Source organism: Ailuropoda melanoleuca, chromosome 18 (assembly GCF_002007445.2).
Source record: "Ailuropoda melanoleuca isolate Jingjing chromosome 18, ASM200744v2, whole genome shotgun sequence".
In the NCBI taxonomy this organism is placed as follows: domain Eukaryota; kingdom Metazoa; phylum Chordata; class Mammalia; order Carnivora; family Ursidae; genus Ailuropoda; species Ailuropoda melanoleuca.
This window is the reverse complement of record NC_048235.1, coordinates 33,456,329-33,475,292: the sequence shown is the minus strand read 5'-3', so window position 1 is coordinate 33,475,292 and position 18,964 is coordinate 33,456,329. Positions and strand designations below refer to the sequence as shown.

The following is an 18,964-nucleotide window of genomic DNA, read 5'->3' as shown; positions in this document are numbered from 1 at the left end:
CATTGTCGCCATCTCAGATTTCAGAAGTTTCCAGTTGTCAGGATTTCCCTTGCTCTGTCCTGCCCACTGATTTGACTGTTCTTTGGTTCTAGAACCTGCACTGACCTCGGATGCTCTGCCTTGGGCTGCCTCACTGGGCTCTCTGGGGTCAGTCTCTGCAGCAGATCCTATCCTGCTTAGGGAGCCTCCTGCCTTTCCCTGCTGACTCAGCTCTCAGGATGCTCTTGCATCTAGAGCCTTCTTTGAGTTTGAGTTACCAGATAGAACTCATGGCCACTACTAGGGAGTCTTTACATCTTTCCTGGAAGCAGAGATTTCAGCTGGCTTGGCCTATGCTGAAAAAAAGCAGAGTCTTGCTTGTGGCAGAGCAATAGTTCTGAACGTTGTACTCCTTCCATCATTGGCTTAGCTCTTCATTGTGTTACTGGCCAAATAGCCATTCTAGATTTGAGAATGACTATTTTTATAAGTTGTAAAGTAGTATTAGTGAACATTTATGACTGTGTGGCAAGCACTGTTCTAAAGCCTTCAGTGGGTTTTCATTTCGTTCTGACAAGTCTAATTGGTAGGTATTGTTGTCCTCATTCTAAAGGTGAAGTGGGTGAGGCAGAGAGGGGAAGGATTTGCCCATAGTTACACAATGAGAGAGCGGCAGAGCCGGCATCCCGACGCTGGCAATCTCTGACTCCAGTTCTCCTGCCTTTATTGCTGATAATGAGACCATCATCTTAATGTTGCTTAGGAGGCAGGAAAGCTTTTGAAGGTCGTCGTCTCTGATTAAGAAAGAGGAGCCAGGGGCGCCTGGGTGGCACAGCGGTTAAGCGTCTGCCTTCCGCTCAGGGCGTGATCCCGGCGTTATGGGATCGAGCCCCACATCAGGCTCTTCCTCTATGAGCCTGCTTCTTCCTTTCCCACTCCCCCTGCTTGTGTCCCCTCTCTCGCTGGCTGTCTCTATCTCTGTCAAATAAAGAAATTAAAAAAAAAAAAAAAAAAGAAAGAGGAGCCAGAGGACGCTCAGAGCTGGGAGGTCCTTGAGAGTGGGGAGCTCATCTTGCTTAGGTTTTGATCTGTAGTGCCCAGCATTTAGTAAATGGGTGCTCCCTGAATGAATGAACACAGTAAAGAGGGTCAAGAGGAGAGGCTGTCAGAAGGGAGGCCTTTATGAAATGCAGAGTGCCCGACTCTGCTCTCTTGGGATTGGGCCTCTCCTGGGCCTCCGTCGAGCACAAGCTCTGCAGAGGCAGGCCCAGTGCAGCACTGGGAGTCAGGAGAAGATGGATTGCAGATGATCTCCAAGAGCGAACTGGAGGAGGGGGTTGGTCTTTCCCTAAGGAGATAGACATGGAACTGCATTTGGAGACACCTGGTATGGTATCGTAGTTGTAGACACTCATAAGCAGGGGATTCTCTCAACCCATGTCTCCTGTCGTCTCCTGTTGAAGCTCCTTGGTAGTTGGTGTTTCTGGAGCCTGGTTTTACTTCCGCTCCCACTGCTACTACTATTACTGTTAACTGCTGGTTATGCTTACTGAGTGCGGAACGCTTTACATCTACCCTCTCCTGAAGTCCTTCCAACGATCCTGGGACTCAGGGGCTGTTACCACTCTGGAAGTACTCTGTAAGGTGCAGGAAGTTTGGCACCTTCGTTCAAGGTCACACAGGTGGTTAAGTGTAGAGCTGGAGTTGGCGCCAGGTCTGTGTGACTCCAGTGTCTGCGCTCTTCACCTGTGTCTGCCCCTCCTCCTGATGTTTGGGCTCAGCCCTGTGCAGGGTCCTGGGGACCATGTGGGAGGTGAAGTCAGTGGCGTCTTGGCCACCAGGACGCTTCAGGTTTAGTTGGAGAGATGAAAACAACACCCACAACCATGGTGCTAAAAATCTCGGTGCATCTTTATAACAAGATAGCATATTGTTGAGCTGAACGGCCCAGGTGCTAGTAGTCTGGCTGAAGGAGAAGGGGTTGCAGTTTTCCTCGGCAGCTGCCCGTCTAAGGGAGATATAGGGCCTCCAGCTGGAGTCGCATATGGAAAGTCCTCAGGTCTGGGAGGTAAGAGATCAAGGACCTGCCGCAAAGTTATTTTGTACCTTAGGTGTGTTATTTATCCTCTCTGTGCTGTAGGTACTCCAGATGCTTTCTAACATGGCTTTTAGCCCCTCAGTTCCCGAAGGGCTAAGAAAAGTGAGCTCCTGGAGTTTAGCAACATTGCCTAATGCGTATTTGCTCACTGCATGAATACATCCTGTGTGCTGTACACAGGTATGGATGTTGAGGCTCCAACAGTGACTAGACCAAATCTTAGCCTTCGTGGAGCTTACGCAGTAGGTGAGAAGATGGATGACTAAAAAAAAAATGTGGCAGGGAGAGTGGGGGCCCCCTTCATGGAAGGGAGGTAGTGTTAGATCCAGATATGGAAGGATGGCTGAGATAAATCATTACCACAAGTGATTTCCATTTGTAGGGCATTTTATAGGTTTAGATGTGTTTTCACTTACAGTATCTCCTTTAATTGTTATGCACCATGTCCCAAGCAGAGCAGCTGGGGAAGAGGAGGGTATTTCTGGGTGAGGGAAACAGCAGTCACTGTGAGCAAAGGCAGCACCAGGGAAGAAAGTGAGTGTGCCTGCCCAGAGGGGATTAAAGGTCAGGGTCTCCAGAAGAAGATCCCAAGACCCGGAATCAGGCACTGAGACAAGGATTTGTGCCAAGTTTTCTTCCTTCCTTCCTTCCTTCCTTCCTTCCTTCCTTCCTTCCTTCCTTCCTTTTTCTCTCTTTCTCTCTCTCTTTCTCTCTTTCTTTCTCTCTCTCTTTCTTTCTCTTTTCTTTCTTTCGATTTCTGGGCCAAGTTTTTTCTGAAGGAAATGTTCTCCTGGAAACTGCCAAGAGAGCTGGGAAGCCGGACAAGGAAGCAGAGGAAGCCAGACAAGGGTCTGAGCTCAAGCAGCAGTTGGTGGAGGGTAGGCCTCAGCCCAATGCTGCAGTGGGGGCTCGAAGTAAATTAGGCCTCAAAGTTGTCCAGGGGAGGTGGGCTTTTGCATGCCACACTGGGCAGTCACTGGCTTCGGCTCTACAAATGTGGGCCAAACAGCTCCAGGAGCCTGAAGGCTGCCCTCTGCTCCTGGGACATACAGTGGGTATGCATTAGGGGTCAGCATGCATGGACCAGGTACAGCCCTAAACGTCTGACAGGATTTAGAGTTGATGTGATAAAGTATGAAAGTATCCGGTTTTTGATACAGGCAGTGGTGACACCAAACCGATATGGGATGAAACCCATTTGCTGAAAAGGACCCCTATAAATGGAAAGTTTCGATATTATTGCTCATGGCCACCGATCCAGCTAATGCATTTAAAAATCAATATGCTGACAGTATCAAGCACACAAATAGTTGTTGAATAGAGAAACAAGCATTGGCTGGATTTCCCTGAAAACATTACTATGATAATATGGCTCCAACACCTGTATTTTAATTTGGTGTTGGTCCCTATCATGAGAGAGGAGATAAAATACGTTAATTAGGCTGCCATTCTTTATTACAGTGACCTACAGAGAGAGTGACTGTGATTCAGTTGCACAGCAACGCGTCGGTTCCACGCTTGTGAGGCCCACTTGGCTCAGTAATTGCAGGACTAAATTATATAGCCCTGAACAAAGGATAAACAGAAGCATAAACGTACTGTTGCACTCTGTCCAATTTACTCTGTACAGCATATTTTCTCTCTATTGCCAAAAAATACTCAGATGCTTTTACTTTCCAAAGGCCATGATGTGAATTATGGGTCATTGTGACATTCAGAAAGATGGTATCTCTCCTGCTAACTCCAGGGCCACAGTGAGAGCCCCCCCCCTTTTTTTAATCTGAAAGCAGTTCTTTCGTTGAAAGGGGAGGGGGCTTTAGCTGTGCTGACAAAAAGATGGATATGTGGCTATTTGGGCCATTTGGATATTTTAGTAGAAGGAATACAGAAGCATGGTAGGAATACATAAAACATATAAAGAAACGGACACTAGTTTTGTCTTAAAGGCTAGGTGAAAATTGGTATCTTTTAAAATTGTGGGGTTTTTGTCAGAAGCTTCCTTGAGCAAAATTTGGCTGAAATCCATCAATATTTAAAAGATTTTTGCATCATATGCTTCACCCTGTCAAAATGTCAAGAACCAGTAAGATAACTTTTTAAAAAAATAGCCAATACATGCGTATGGTACAAAATTCAAAATGTGGGACCACTGATCTAGTGACAAGTTCCTCCCTCCCAGTCCTGTCCACCAGTCACATATCCCCCAGCCAGAGGCATCCCACATTACCAGTTGCTTGTGTGTCTGTCCAGAGATGTTCTCTGCATATACAAGCATCATGAGAATTTTCAGATCTCCAGCCGTTGTTTGAGCAAAGTGTTTTTCAGTCATGGATTTTGTGTTATTGGTATATTAACTTTCCATGTAGTCAGATGATTTCAAGGGCTAAGTAGAATTTCTGGCAGGCTTTTGTCCATACTGCCTGTTAGAGGCAGGATGCAGAATTCCTTTGGGCAAAACAATTCTAAAAGAAGATTTCAAGCAACAGGTCTGTGTTTTCACCGTAACGCAGAGGGAAAATTATTAGTCAGTTAATGTTTTAAAATTAAAATTATGTATGGACTTGTTGAGAATTAACATAAAATACTGTAGTAATCTTGTGTGTTTTTTAAAACAACCCTCATCTTCTTTATCACAGGATGGTACTTTGTCTAAATTAAAGGGAAGTGAAAACCGAAAGGTACCTTGGGACAATCGTGTTCATAGTCAGAGCTGCTCAGTATTAAAGTCTAACCGACTAAAGGAGAGGCAAGCTGTGAGATTTAGCCAAGCTTTTACCAATGTGGAACTGCGGTGAAACTGTTCTAAGTTTTCTTAAAATCTACTTTTCGTTATATTGTTGTTAATGTTTTGCTTTGAGATTTCAACCTTCAGTATTTGATAGCTCTATTGAATGTGTCTATTTTTATGTATTTATGTAACTATTTATATACCAAAGAATGCCATTTTATAATTCAAATAATGTCTCCCAGGCAAAGCAGGCAACTGTATATTTGGGAGGGGGCTGCATGTTAGATTTTTCTCCCGAGCCCATTTTCTTGGTTTGTATCCGCTGAGTGCAGGACAACTCGATGTGTACTTTAATTAGGGAAACACCCATTTTTTGGAGCCTTGTGTCCTCATCTGTAAAACAGGGGTAATGATATTAATTATCTCTATCTCTGACATAGTTGCTGTGAAGATTAAATAAAGTAATGTATGTGAAAGTGCTTGCATAAACTCTAAAGTATTACCGAGATGTCATTTGCTGACAGCAAAGCATTTGTCTCAGGCGTCCTGGAATGCCAGTGGTGGTGATGCGCAGGGAATAGAGAGGAAGGGACAGATCTAGAGGCCACGCGAAGGAAGAAAATGTCAGGCTCAGTGACTGACAAGAGGGTGAAGGAGGCACTCAAACGTGTGGAAGAGGCTGCCTTGAGCACAGGGGTGAAGGGCTTGGCTTATTGAGTTTAAAGTTTTAGGACCATTTCTGTGGCCAGTAGTTGGAGTCTTGGAACCCAAACATGTCCTGGGGATTATCTAGAGCACGGGCCTTGGACCGTGTCTTTAGGTCACTAGCACCAGGACTGGGGGAGGGTGATAAAGGGGCTGGGAATGTGGTGGCCAAGAGACTTACCCATCACGAAATCCATCCTGGCTGAAGCTGGTGCTGATGCATGTCGATGGTCAACAGAGAGGAGGCATCCAGATAATAGAACACAAGCAATGCACCAACACAGCGGTTCATGATGCAGAGTTGACTTTCTGGAAGCTAAGGGTTAAATGCATATTTCGAACTAGAGTGTGAGGACAGTAGCCGAGGGCATTTCACCCTTCCTCAAGTTAGTATCAGAAAGTGGAGCTACAGAATGATACCAGAGCAACAGGTCAGGCCACTGTCTGGGTCACCTAATGCCTGGGAATAGCTTGGTTACTTTTCTTTTGGTTACTCTCCCATTCTGGGGTGAGGGCTCTGGAATGTGGGGCAGAGGGAATTATGTTCTCCCCTCCGTTCCCATGACACAGCTCTTCTTAGGTGAGTCTTTCTTTTCTGAGAGTCTGTGTCTGGCCTTGGCTTCTGGTGGTTTGAGTTGTGGTTTCGGCCTATGGGCAGCCATGTTGGCTCATGGCCTAGCTGTGGGATTTCCATATACCTTCCCTTCCTCCTTCTCTCACTTGTTAACCAGCAAGCTGGTTTTGACTGCCTGATGTGTTCTGCTAGGCACCCCAGAGGGATATAAGAGAAGGTAAGAAGGTGTCAGCATCTCTCTTTCCCCCTTTCCACTCCGAATCCCTGGTCTTTTGGAGTTTGGCACCCAAGAGCCAGTTTGACCAGTTCCTGCCCTGCCCAGCTTGGGCGACTGTCAAGGGTCTCTTTTGGTGTAACCCTGCTGGTCCTGCTCTTGTATTTACCTTTCATTGATAATCAACTCTTAGATAATGAGCAGGTCCTTGTACATTTGTTTGAAGGATTGTCTCACTGGAGGTGGCATGGTGTACAGGGAAAGCGCGTGAGATTGGAGAATCAGGAAGGGCTGGGTTTGAATACCGGCCTGACTGCCCACTGCATGTGTGACCTTGGACAAGTTGCTTCACCTGCTCAGTCCTTCGTTTCTTCATCTGTAGAATGGGATTGTTAGGATTAAGTGACAATGTGGGGGAGTACCTAGGAGCAGGCCTGGTACAAAACTGACTCTGAATATATGTCAGTTTCCTTTTTGCTTCTCCAAGCCGTGCTTTGCAAAACACTCGATTGATGGCGGGAGTTACAAGCTCTGTCTTTATTCAGCTCCTTGAGGAAGTCGTTTGCCCACTTTGAGCCTTAGTGGTGTCATGTGGCAAATGATGAGGGATCACCAGAACCCTTTGGTGGTGTTGCTCTGTGAATTTATGACTCTGTAGTTAGTCATTTCTGTGCTCCTTATTACTCTCATTAGAAGATGGGAAAGGGAGTAGGAGACACTTCTAGGGTAAAATATTCTATTTCGACAAGAGATATTGTTGCTTCTGGAAAAAAGGCTTACTACGGGAGGTCTGTCACATCTCTGTGTGGGCCTCTCAGCTCCTTCTATGGTGGTGGAAGAGAATAAACCCTACGCTTTCCACTCACGGGGAGCAGGAGTTTCTTTGAGGCCCTTGGTGGCAGAACACTTGAGCAAAAAGCAAGGTGTTGGCAGTGTCTTCATAAAAACCGTCGCTCATTTAGTGGGAACCTGCCCCATGCCCTACATGGTTTCAGAAAATTTAGAATGCTCCTGACTTATAGACAGCCTCATGTCCAGTGGCTGCCAGCCACACGCGGCACTGGAATCCCCTCTCCCTCCCTGCCTGCTGCCCTGGCCTTCCCTTCCTCCCTGTTTACTGCTGGTGCAGAGACCAAGGTCACGCTGGGGGCTGCCGCTGGGCGTGGCCTTCTCACCAGCTGCTGCATCTCCAGTGCAGTCAGCCCGACCAGCTCTTGTGTGCAGAAGTGGTCCTCAAAACGGGCAGGACTGTGAAATCACTGGGGCACTTGACAAACATTCAGGTGCCTGGGCCCTACCCCAAATGAGTTAAAACCCTGGGAGTGAGGCATGGGGATGAGTTTATTTAAAAATATCTGCGGGTGGTTCCCATAAGCAGCCTTCCCACCAGCCTGTCTTCACTCCCCATCTGCTGAGATGCTCTCACTTCATGTGCTTCCCGGCCCTCTCCCCAGGCCCTTGACCATCTTGTCCTTGGGACTTGGTCCTTTTCTGCCCCTTCCACCTGATTCCTGTCCCTCAGGAACCCTGCCAGGGGTCAGGGAAACTGCAAACTCAAGGGACAGCCCCGTTCAAAACATGAACAAGTCTTTCCAAAGAAACGTCGTTCGCCCATGGTGGATGGGGGGTCTTCGGTACTGAGTGTAGCAGGCTTTTGTGGACTGGTTTGGGAACTTAACCACCATGCAAATAGCGTTTTTGTTTAAAAATCGAGGAGTCCAGGGGTACCTGGGGGGCTCAGTCAATTAAGTGTCCAGCTCTTGGCTTCTGCTCCGGTCATGATCTCAGGGCCTGGGATCAAGCCCTGCACTGGGCTCTGCACTCAGCAGGGAGTCTGCTTGGGGTTCTCTCTCCTTCTCCCTCTGTCCCCCACCTCCCACTCGTGCCCACGTGCTCTCTCTCTCAAAATAAATCTTTAAAAAATAATAATAAATAAATAAAAATTGAGGAGACTGCTATGTAGAGGAATAAGGTTCTACTCATGTCCTCGATGTGCTTAAACCCTGGTAAGAAGAGATTTAAACTCGCAGAAAAATATACTCCAATACAGAATCGAGGGCTAGACTTTGTCATGCAGGTCAGCTGTTCTCAGGCTGGGGCCTGTGTAGGGATCACTTGGGAACATTTAAAAAATGTGCAAGTTCTGACCACATTCCATTTGCCTCTGATTCAGTGTTTTTTTCGGGTGAGGCCTGAGCCTGGGCATTTTCAAACAAGCTCCCCAGGAGAGTGCCATGTGCACCACAGCTGGAGGACTGGTGTGCCTGAATTCAGAGAGGGGCGGGGTCAGGGACAGACTGCAGTCTGGAGAAGCTTCGCGAAGGTGGACCCTCTTGTCCTCTCCCTGGAAGAGACGGGGTGCGTCCCGGAGAGGCAGCTTGCGTTGGCTTCGACACCCTGCCCCGCCCCAGGTGCTGTTTCTTGACGTTCCTGGCCTGAGACCAGCTGCTGAGGTCCTCAGCTCAGGCTTGTTGGTACATTCTTCCTTGACCGGGAAGTTTCTGCCTGGGGCTGCCACCCTGGCAGTGAGCTGTCACCATTAATCTCTCAGGTCCAGTAATTGGAGTGGACGCTGAGCCATCACTGTGGATCAAGGCTCAGGGATCCTGGGGCTGTTTCCTTCTGTCATTCATCTCCCCCTGGGCTTGGGGAGGAAGATGCGGGGGGTGGGGGCGGGGCGGAGGGAACTGCATTTATAGACACTCGTCACGTTTTCCTGGCTTCTCATGGTGGAGAAGGAGGTACATGTGAGCCTAGAGCAGACTGTGGGGTGGGCGGTGGGTGAGGGAAGTGAAGGCGCCCCCGCCCCCGCCCCCAGGTAACCGGGCAGGAGAACTGCTCCTGGGTCTTTCTGCAGCGGGAGAGCTGAAGGGGAGGCAGGGGACCGTGGGTGGAGCAGCCCTGGAGGGCGGAGGGGATGAAGTAGTTGAAATCTGATCGGCTCATATCTGTCATTACGTGTGGGTTAGTGTCCGAACATTCCCCAAATCCCACCTCATCACTCATAATTCCAGATAGGGCTCTGGAGGCCTTTGGGCTGTGGTTTTGGGGGATGAGAGTGAGTTGTGCAAGACCAGCCCTGAGACTTGGCATCCGTATCTCGTAATTAGCGTTGTGGGTCGGTGAGAGGAGCTGCCATGGGCTAGGCTCTCCTTACGATTTTCATGTAATTCTCACAACAAGCCTGTGCAACAGGGTTTACTGTCCCCCTTTTATAGGTAGAGAAACTTCCCTGAAGTCACAGGGCGATAATGTCACAGCCAGAATTCCAGCAGCTCGAACTTTTAAGATTTTATTGTGCTGCTTCTAGGGCATTGGGTTGAAGTCAGGCGACCTGAGCTTTATAGTTGAGGTTCTGCCACCAATTAGGTGACCTTGGACCAACCCCTACTCACAAATCCCCCCACTTTCCTCCAGTCCCAAATGGGGGCTGGGAGTGGGCCAGGTGCTCAGCGTCCAGCAGAGCTGTGTGTGTCCTTGGAGGCAGCCTTCCTGTGTGCGGAGCTGTCTGCCCAGAGTGGTTCACGTTCTCCTTGAGGCAGTGGCGGTGGCTCAGTGGCCTTTTGGTGTGCCTGTGGCTCCTTTGTGGACTCTGATTTAGGGGCACAGGGCCTATCTCTCTTTACCTGATAGAGGTTTCCTTAAAAGTCAACAAAATGCAATCATCGTATATTTGGAAAAAAAAAAGTGTAAATCAGATCATCCGTATTTGAAATGCTAATCTGGCTACTGAAAGGCAACATTAGATTTATGGCCTCATTTGTACAAACGGGCTAGGGGGCAACATCCTCTCTGAATTTCTTACTCTAAAATTTAAGGTCTCTGAGAATCCTTTTATCATGGTATCATCCCCATCCATTTTCTCATTTTTTCGTGTATAGAAAATTTCACACATGCATTTGCTTCAAGTGATGTATGTTAATTTAGATAATTGGGCTCAGAAGGGCTCTTCCCTACTGTCTAAAATACTTCTTAAAGGCAGTCTCCTGGAATGACAGGTCATTTCACTGCTAACCCTTTAGGAAATTTACTAAATTCTCATTATCCTAGATTCATCTCCCTTAATGCTTTGAGACAACCCCAGGTAACCGGGGGCTTCAAGGTTATTCTCGGAAGCTTATGCAACAGCTCAAGGGGCACCAGGAGCTGTGGACAGGTTCTCAAGGTCCATGGGGGAGTGGATTTTCCAATTTATAAATAAGAAACTCACGGCTGAGGTTTCTAATCTTGGTCATTTCCTTGGAATACTATCATCCCTATGTCTTCATTGCTCCTTTCTGACAGTGGGGACATTAGAAAGCCAAAGAGATTGTGCCAGGACAGAATATTGCCTGTGAGTTTCTTGCTGTTTTAATACAACATTTTAGTGTTTTATGGCATACAGACATCATTCTTGTTGGTACTCGTGATAATCCTGTGAAATAAACTAAACAGCTTTACTTTTTTATTTCTGTATTGTGTGAATCAGTACCCTGTTTATTACAAAAAGAATTTGAAGTGGCATAAAGCAGGACTAAGCCAACAAGGAGACCAGAGCAGTCAGGAAAGAAAAAAATATAATAGCTAATACTCGTTGAGAGTCATCTAGGTACCAGGGACGATTCCAAGTGCCCTTACGTGTATTAATTCATCCTTATGACTGCCTTGTGAAGTAGGTACCGTTATTATCCCTATTTTTACAGAAAGGAAAACTGAGGCTTAGTGGCTATGGAACTTATTCACTGCCAAATGGTGGAGCTCACACTTTTAACCACCATCCTAGAACACACCCCTCTCTAGTAAGTAAGGCCAAGGATAACATTCATGTCAACATAGCCATGGCAAGAATTATCACCGTTTTACAGAGGAAAGTCAGCTAAAGAATGTGGGTAAGTGGCTTGCTCAAGGTTGTAAAGCAAGGACTAGAGTCTTGGTCTTCAGTTTCTTAGTGCTATTTCCACTGCCTCACATAGCATCATGCTTCTTAAAATGAAAAACATATGTCTTTCAGAACCTGGCAATGGGGGCAGGAGCTGTTGGATCTTTGCAGCTGACCTACATCTCGAAGGTAATGTTTGCCTGGAGCTCTGGGGATTCAGTCCTCTAAGTAGGTTTAGTATCTGAAAGAGAAACGTCAAATTCTTTGGGCATTAGCATTTGGGTGTGTTGCATGGGCAGTGAAGTGCTCCCCAGTCCTCCCTTTGGAAGCTTTGCTGCTGACTGGCGCTGGGTGGAGTGCAGTTAGCAGGCTCTCGGACGGTGAGCCTGAAGCCTGTTACTCCTGGGACACATGGGTCAGTGATGCTCCCAGCTCCTGCCAAGGAGGCATAGGTGGTGGGGGTAGAAGTCAGGCATGACATTTTTTGTCATTGGGGCAAGAAGGAGTACAAAGCACCTGCAAAACCCCCAGTGACTAGGAAAGATCACCACCCAAGGGGTATTGTTCAACAGGAGCCACTCAGAAAGGGTTGGGGCTACGCTGGATTATTGAGCACCTGGACAGGATGACTGTGGAGGGAAGGCTGGGAGAGCCCCGGGAAGGCATTCGGTTGTGCCAGGGAACTATTCAGTAACCAGATGACTGCTGGAGAGTCTGGCAGGCAGGCTGACAGGCCATCCCCGGTCCGATTAGTGCAGACGGGGAGAGAGCAACCCCTCTTCAGAGCTGAGACCCAGCAGCTGGGGGCTGCAGGCTGCTTGATGATGCCTACACGTAGCTGCTGAACTTAGCTTCTTTTAGAGCCCCCCCCCACCCCCCGCCCCAGCAGGCTCCAGTGCTGACCTGTGATGCAGCAGAGATAAAAAAGGCCGGGGATTTAGAGCCTCTCCAGAAAGAGGAACTCTTTGTCCAGCGAGAAGAGCCAGGTGGCACCCAGCCAGCACGAAGGTTCCGGAAGTCCTGCTCTCCCCACACACCCCTCACTTAAGACCCCTTGGGGATCTCTGCTTCCTTGCCCATGTTCTCCCACCCTCAGGGGTTGAGACAAGATGGGGGGACCCTGATCCGAGTGACCGCTGGCTCCTTTTCATCACGAGCTTTGGGAACCCTTGTGTCCAGCCTCTCATCGCAGCTGTGGGGGGGTACTTGGAGGTGGAGGGGGCGGCAGGGGCTGCAAGCAGTGGCCAGCAGACACAGCTGGGCACAGAGGCAGAAGACACAGGGCAGGGTTTGAGCGGATTAGAGAGAGGAGATAATGACCTCGGGGGAAGGGGGCAGGGCTTAAAGCAAAGCTTTGCTAGCACAGCTGTGGGCAATTTGTGCTTGCCTTGTGGTGAGAGATGTGGCTGCCTCTGGGGCCAGGCGGGCCAGAGGCCTGGGCCTTCCCCTCTCCTGTCTGGTCTTGCTGTGGGCTCATGAGGTCTTTCTCCAGGAGGTCTAGAGGAACAGAATCAGAGAAGGGGGAGCAGAGAACCTCAGAAGTAGTGAAACTCCAAACCTTCTTCTGTTTGAGACGGTTTGGGAGACTTTTTTTTTTTTTTAATGGGGGAAGAGTGAATACCATCTCCTGCTGAATCATGATTTATAAATGCAGCTCAGATGAGGGTTTTTAGAATTCTCAGCTTTGGAGGCTGCCTCATTTAGAAAGGATGGACCTGCCTTTTAGCCCTTCTTGGGAGATGCAGTCCCGGGTGTGTGTTTTGCAAAACCCATAGCTGCCCCAGGGTCAGGTTACATGGAGTGGAGAGCCTTTAACTCCTACCTGACCCAGTGCCAGAAAGCAGGGGTTTTCCCAGAAGCACATTTAGCAGTGGTACTGGCATCAAATTCAGCATTCCAGCCTATTTCTTGTTAACCCCTGGGTAGTCCCTCCCAGAGCAAAGCATTTCACCACAGTGTCGACCTGGCTCACAGTGTACGTGTGGTCTCTGTGCAGGGGTGCTGTTCCATAGCTCCTTCTTGAGCGCTAGTGTTGGGACGATGAGTTCCTTCAGAAAGGCCAACAGAGATGAAAGTCCTTTACTTGAGGTCCTCCAGGGCATTGATGGCAGCAGAACCAGGTTTGAGGCAAACTAGAAGACGATGGAAGGTGGCCTTGGTGCCACCACCTTCCCACCTCGCCTGAAGCCTCTTCTCTTCTATACAGCCAGCCCCAGTGTCCCACCCGAGCCTGTGTCCTGTTCTGTCAGGGCCTTGCCCTCAGTTAGTTATAAGGAAAACCTTCCTAGAGCACTGGTTCTTAACCTCTTGTGGTGGTGGTGGAGGGCGCGGGGATTGGTGATGGTCACAGACCTTTTTGAGTGTTGGATGAAAAGCATGGACGCCTTTCCCAGGTAAAGTATATATGTGGGTACAACACCCTGATTTTGACTGTAATTTCAGGGCTCATTGACCTTCTGAAGCTGGTCCAGAGACCACTGCTTAGAACCCTTCCAGTCATTCTGTATAGTTGACTGCTGCTTTCTCCCCTCTTGATGCCACCTCATGGGGCAGGGGCATCCCGGACACTGGGGCAGGGCTACCCCAGAGCTTCAAGCCCTCATCGTGCTGCTGGTGCTGCTTCTGCCAGAGGGGCCCCAGCTCCACTTCCGGCCAGGGGCAGACAGGATGGGGCTGGCTAGCGGTGCCCTGCGACCGATGAGTTTGCTGCTCCTGCGGTCTGTGTTTGATCTGATAAGAGCAAGTTCCTGAGTGTCTGTTGAGCTGTAGAGTGGCCTTGTTTGCGTCACTCTATGGTTGACCCGTTCCCATTCTGCCCCTCACATCCTGACCTCCTCTCATTGCTTGCATAACCCAGGACCCACCAGTCAACCGCTGCTACGCAGCTACTTAACTGTGGCCAGCTCGGGGCACGCAGATGGTACCACTTGGCCGCCCTCGCTACAGCGGGTCTGTGGGCCATCCTTTTTCAGGATTCTCTGTTCCTTCACTGCATCTGAAGGAGGCTGCACAGTCTGGTCTGATCACCAGCGTGAGGTGGGGTGGAGGCCAGAGGGCTTATACCTCCCACGCGGGAGGGATTCTGCCACCACAGTCCCCAGGATGTCAGGGGGGAGGCCAGAGCTACCTTTCCATAGTCAATGAGGCCCGCACCTCGGCCCTTCTCCCCTGAGGGACACAGCCCAGGTAGATAGGATTTTGTTTTCCTCTTTTGCCATTCGGTGATTGTAAGAAAGAAACCAGTAATTGCACTCTGGCTTTGCTAATTGGGAAGCTGATCAGAGACACTGAGGGTCTTACCCTTGCTAAACGGCCTACAGGGCAGAACTGGGACTGATGTCTGGTTGATTCAGCCAGGAGCCAGCTACTTTGCCAAATAACCCTTCTGTGGTTAGGCATGAGGCAAATTATAGATGTGCTTGCATGTAATCACCCACGTCCCCTGACTGAAAACTGGATAAACCCATAAAAACCAATGAAAAGCCAGGCGATTGCTTAGGTGCAGTTGTTGTAGTAGGCATGCTGGTAGCATTCCCTCAGTATAGGCTGCTAATAAGTTGTGGTCAAAGTGGACCATTTGTCATCCCACCTGGTGCTTTCTCTGGTCAGTGATAAATGTCAGTTTCTGGGAGAGAGGGGTGAGTCTTCTAATAAGCCAGAGAGGGTCTCCAAGTGCCCAGCTTTTCAAAGCCATTCTAAAGCTTAACGTAGAAAGGAAGCCATGAGATAGGTGGGTTCTGAGGGCCAGGCCGCTCTCTGCTGGTCGGCACCACCCAGGAACCGAGGGGAGGCCACGCAGGTGTTATGGGCACAAGGGACCTGCAGGAGGAACATGGATGCCGAGGGAAAGAGCAAGAAAATGAGTCACTGACAGGTCAGGACATCAGACCCAAGCAGGATAAAGGCATGCGCTGTGGTTCACGTGGAATCCCAGGATCCAAAACCCAAAACACAAGGTGGCACAGGGGCCAGAACTTATGATGTCTTGGAGCTCTGGGGAGTGGTTTCTGGGAGTGGGGAAGACAGACCTGAATCTGGGTAGTCTGCGACTGAACTCAGGGTAGGTGGGCTCACCTTTGCCTGAATCTTTATGTTTTTCAGGATTGTTTAATGGCTTTCATTAGGCCCTAAGGCCTCCACCTCACATCATGGTGAACATATCAGTATAACCATACTGGTTGTAAAATATTCAGAAGGACTTCAGCCACCTTACTTTTGGAATGATTTGTCTGAGTACCTTACCTAACTCATGATTGGCTGTATTTCTCGGCAATCATCTTGCATATCCAAGGATTCTTGTGAACTAAGAAAATCAAAGCTACTAATTATTTTCTAATGTAATGAGATTTTTGTGACTGTTTAATTGAAACATTAATGAAGTCGACTTCATGTGACATCTCGTAGGCACTTAAAATGCTTGTCTAAGAGGTTGATATACTGTTATGTAGACATTTAATGATTTATTTATCAATGTTGAGTATGCTATGTTCATTTCGTATGTTGGAGGGCATACATTTTTTTCAGGTCTCAGGCAAGTAGGAGAGAAGGCCCTCGCTTGGAGAGGGGACTGAGAGGATGAAGTCCACAGGAGGATTACGACAGTGTGGAAATAGTTCCTAACCTAGGGTTTTAAGGGAAGGTGCCTCCTTAGCAATCCCTGTTCCTGAACTCCATCAAGGGTAGTCACCTCTTGGCGTATGAGGGAATATGATTTGTTTTCCTTTATTCATTCAGCATGTTTGAACCAGAGTGAAAAGTAGTCAGGAGCACATAGTCAGGAGTGCACATGCAAGAGAGGATTGAAAAAACGTGATGAACTAACGCAACAGGAGCTGTAAAAATATTTCTGCTTTCTTCTATTCCCTTCCCTTAAACGCATAAGTATGCTCTGATTCCTTGGGCCGCCTCTTATTTTCAGGGTTAAGCAGTCAGGGTAGATATAAAGGACATTGATCTGTGTGTCCAAATGCATGCTACCCGACCTTCCTGTGAGCTCTATTTGGAATCTGTGTATTTGTAGCCATACCATCTTTAATTTGGAGAACTGTTCGGGGAGGGGGTCAGTGGTTGAGGGATGAGTGGAATCTTACTGGTATGAATGGGGCAAGTATGGATTATGTGGCCCAAAGAGAATTTTATCGGATTGGGTGGCTTTTCAAAGTGTTTCTGCAAAGATGATGATTAAGGTAGACAGCATGGTAGTGGTTATCCCTTGAGGGGTGGGGATGGGGTTCTATCAGGGAGGGGCACACAAAGGGCTTGGAAGAAATAGGACTGATAACGGCCTATTCCTTAATCTGGATGGCGAGTACAGGGTTTCTCCACTTAATTATTATTCTTCAGAATGCATATATATGTTTTATATACTCTTTGTTGTGTGGCAAGTTCCACAGCAAAAAAAAAAAAAAAAAAGAAAGAAAGAAAGAAAGAAAAAGAAAGTCAAAGAAAGAAACTTTGAAAAAAATGTTTTACAACTATCTTAGAAACATATGCTTCTTTCTTTTATTTTTTATTTGATTTAGGTGAGCATAGCTACATCGAAGCAGAAACCCAAAGCTCCATTTTGCTTCGGTAAGTACTGAGCTGGAGGCTGGGTTTTTGGGACACTCTGGCAGCAAGTTCCTCTTTGTGTGCAGACAGTCCTGTGATCACATGTGACTTGCACCCTGTGTGTGTGAGTGACTTCAGTCATGGCGACGGGCCTCCTCTCTCAAGCGATACTGCTTTTTCCTTGGTCTTGCTGCGAAGAGAGTTAAAACCGTAAGATGGAGGTACAGGGACCAGGGACGGTTCTGTTTTCCTGACTCCGCAGGGCAGGGTCCAGGTATCTGCTGGTAGTTTCTGGGAACCCTCTACTCAGATGCAGTGGTGTGCTCAGGAAAGGTGGAGACATGGGGGAGTTGGGGGAACAATAGAAAAGGAGTATCCTGTTGAGTGTCTCGGCATTGCCACATGAGTGCCGAAGTTGGGAGTGACACAGGAAGCAGAGTCACTGAGTGGATGTCCCTACTCATTAAATCATCAGTCGTTATTTGGCTCCTACCGTGTTCTCAGGAACGTACTAAGTGCTACAAGCAGATGTTAACAAGTAGCTTCTCTTGTTTATCTAGGGTGGTTCTGCATGTCAGCTCCGCAAGGCAGGGACGTGCCTTTGTTTCGTCATTGCTGTGTCCCCAGCACGCACAGTGGTTCCTGGCATATAGTGGATGCTCAGCAATGTTTGTTGAATGAGTGAATGAATTCATTAGAATTCTCTGTCTCCCCCGTGTTGCTCACCTCCTATAGTTCTGGCTTATTTATGCTAGGAGGGCAAAGCGGTCACTTGAGCTGTCTTAAGTGTTGGTTGAGGCTTTGGGTTGGTTTGGGTGGTTTCAGGCTTCTCTGGTGTTTTTGCTGTCCCGTTTCTTTCAAATATCATTGCTAAGCTCAGAAATGACAATCTCAGATTTTGTGGTCAGCAGATCTAAACAAGATACGTGATGAACCCAGAAGTAAAATGATTGACCTCGTGGAGTGCTCAGAGGAAAGAACAGGTTGAGAATGAGGTCAGGGTCGCAGATTTGATCTCAGGCAAGCTTTGTTCCATTTCCTGGCCACAGGCAAGACTCCTAAGCCAGGCCAGTTGTGCCAGCGGAAACAAGGGGCACTGGGTCCGAAGTTATATACGTATCATCGTGACTCTAAATCTGTGAGCGTCCCGATAAAGAAGTTCAAGTTTGTGTCTTGTTGATGGCAGACTAGAAGCCTCTTCCCTGTACAACAGCCCATGAGGGGGGCAGTGAAAACATGAAAAACAGGTGCTGTTCTCGTGCCTAATAGAATAGTTCACGTTTTTAAAGAGAGCAACTGTAGCCTGCTGCTTCCCAAATATTCGTGCAGCTGGCTTTGCACCACGGCGGATGTCGCCAGCTGCTCTGTGGAGTCCTCCGCCTTGCTGCTTCAAGCACCGTAGTTTGGTGGCATCTTTCTGTCTTGCCTGTGTTCTGACCTGGGTTTTTCTCTTTTCTTCCCCCGGGACTATTGCAGTCATCAATGCCCTCTCTCAGAGGTATTTTCTTCAAGCTAACGACCAGAAGGATCTGAAGGACTGGGTGGAGGCCCTGAACCAAGCCAGCAAGATCACCGTACGTATGATTCCTACTTCTTTCTGGAGGGACTCAGTGCCTTTTTCAGCACGTGGCCTGTTTGGGGTGGGGAGATGCTCAGACGACAGCAGGGGCTTCCCCAGGAGCCTGGGGAGACCCAGTTCCCCGTACCTCTTCTTACACCTTGGCTGACTAACCACAAGTTGAACTGAGAGTTTGAGTTTGAGTTTGAATCAAGTTCAAGGGGAAGTGTATGGAGCGTCCCCTTTGTGCTTCCTGGGAGGGCTCCTGGTCAGTCGTGTTTTGGGTCATTCTGGCATGCTGATTCAGAATGTGGTGGGATTGGAAAATGGATTGCTGACTATGAGAAGCAGGGGAAAGGGGAAAGCATATAAAGAGGGAAGTCAGAACTTTTTACTGGTTTGGGAGCAGGGTAGGAGGGGGCTACTCGTCTTCCTTTAAGAGGTTGCCTGGGGATCGGTCCAGGCCATCCACCAACCTGCCCTGGAAAACTTTCCATCTGAAAGTATCACTGAACTGGTTCACTGACTGTTCTCTGAATATTCTCCTTTTCTTTGACTTGGCTGAAGAACTCTTTTCTTCCTTAGCTATATAGAAAGGGTAGGAAAGATGAGAGGGAAAACTTAATGTTTGGGAAAAAAACTAGACCTTTTATCAATAGTAGGCAGACTTGTGGCAAGCAAACCATGGTTTGTATGCTGA

The 18,964-nt window shown here is 48.2% G+C and overlaps 1 protein-coding gene across 4 annotated transcripts in view; it reads left to right on the top strand.

Moving 5' to 3' along the window:
- PLEKHA2 (pleckstrin homology domain containing A2) overlaps nt 1-18,964 on the top strand; it is a 56,891-nt gene that overhangs the window by 13,051 nt on the left and 24,876 nt on the right. For all 4 annotated transcript variants that reach the window (XM_002925250.4, XM_034647447.1, XM_011232352.3 and 1 more), the window contains 3 exons: nt 11,289-11,345; nt 16,679-16,727; nt 18,183-18,280. In XM_002925250.4, coding sequence (XP_002925296.1) covers nt 11,289-11,345; nt 16,679-16,727; nt 18,183-18,280 — 204 coding nt within the window. The remainder of the gene's footprint in view (nt 1-11,288; nt 11,346-16,678; nt 16,728-18,182; nt 18,281-18,964) is intronic.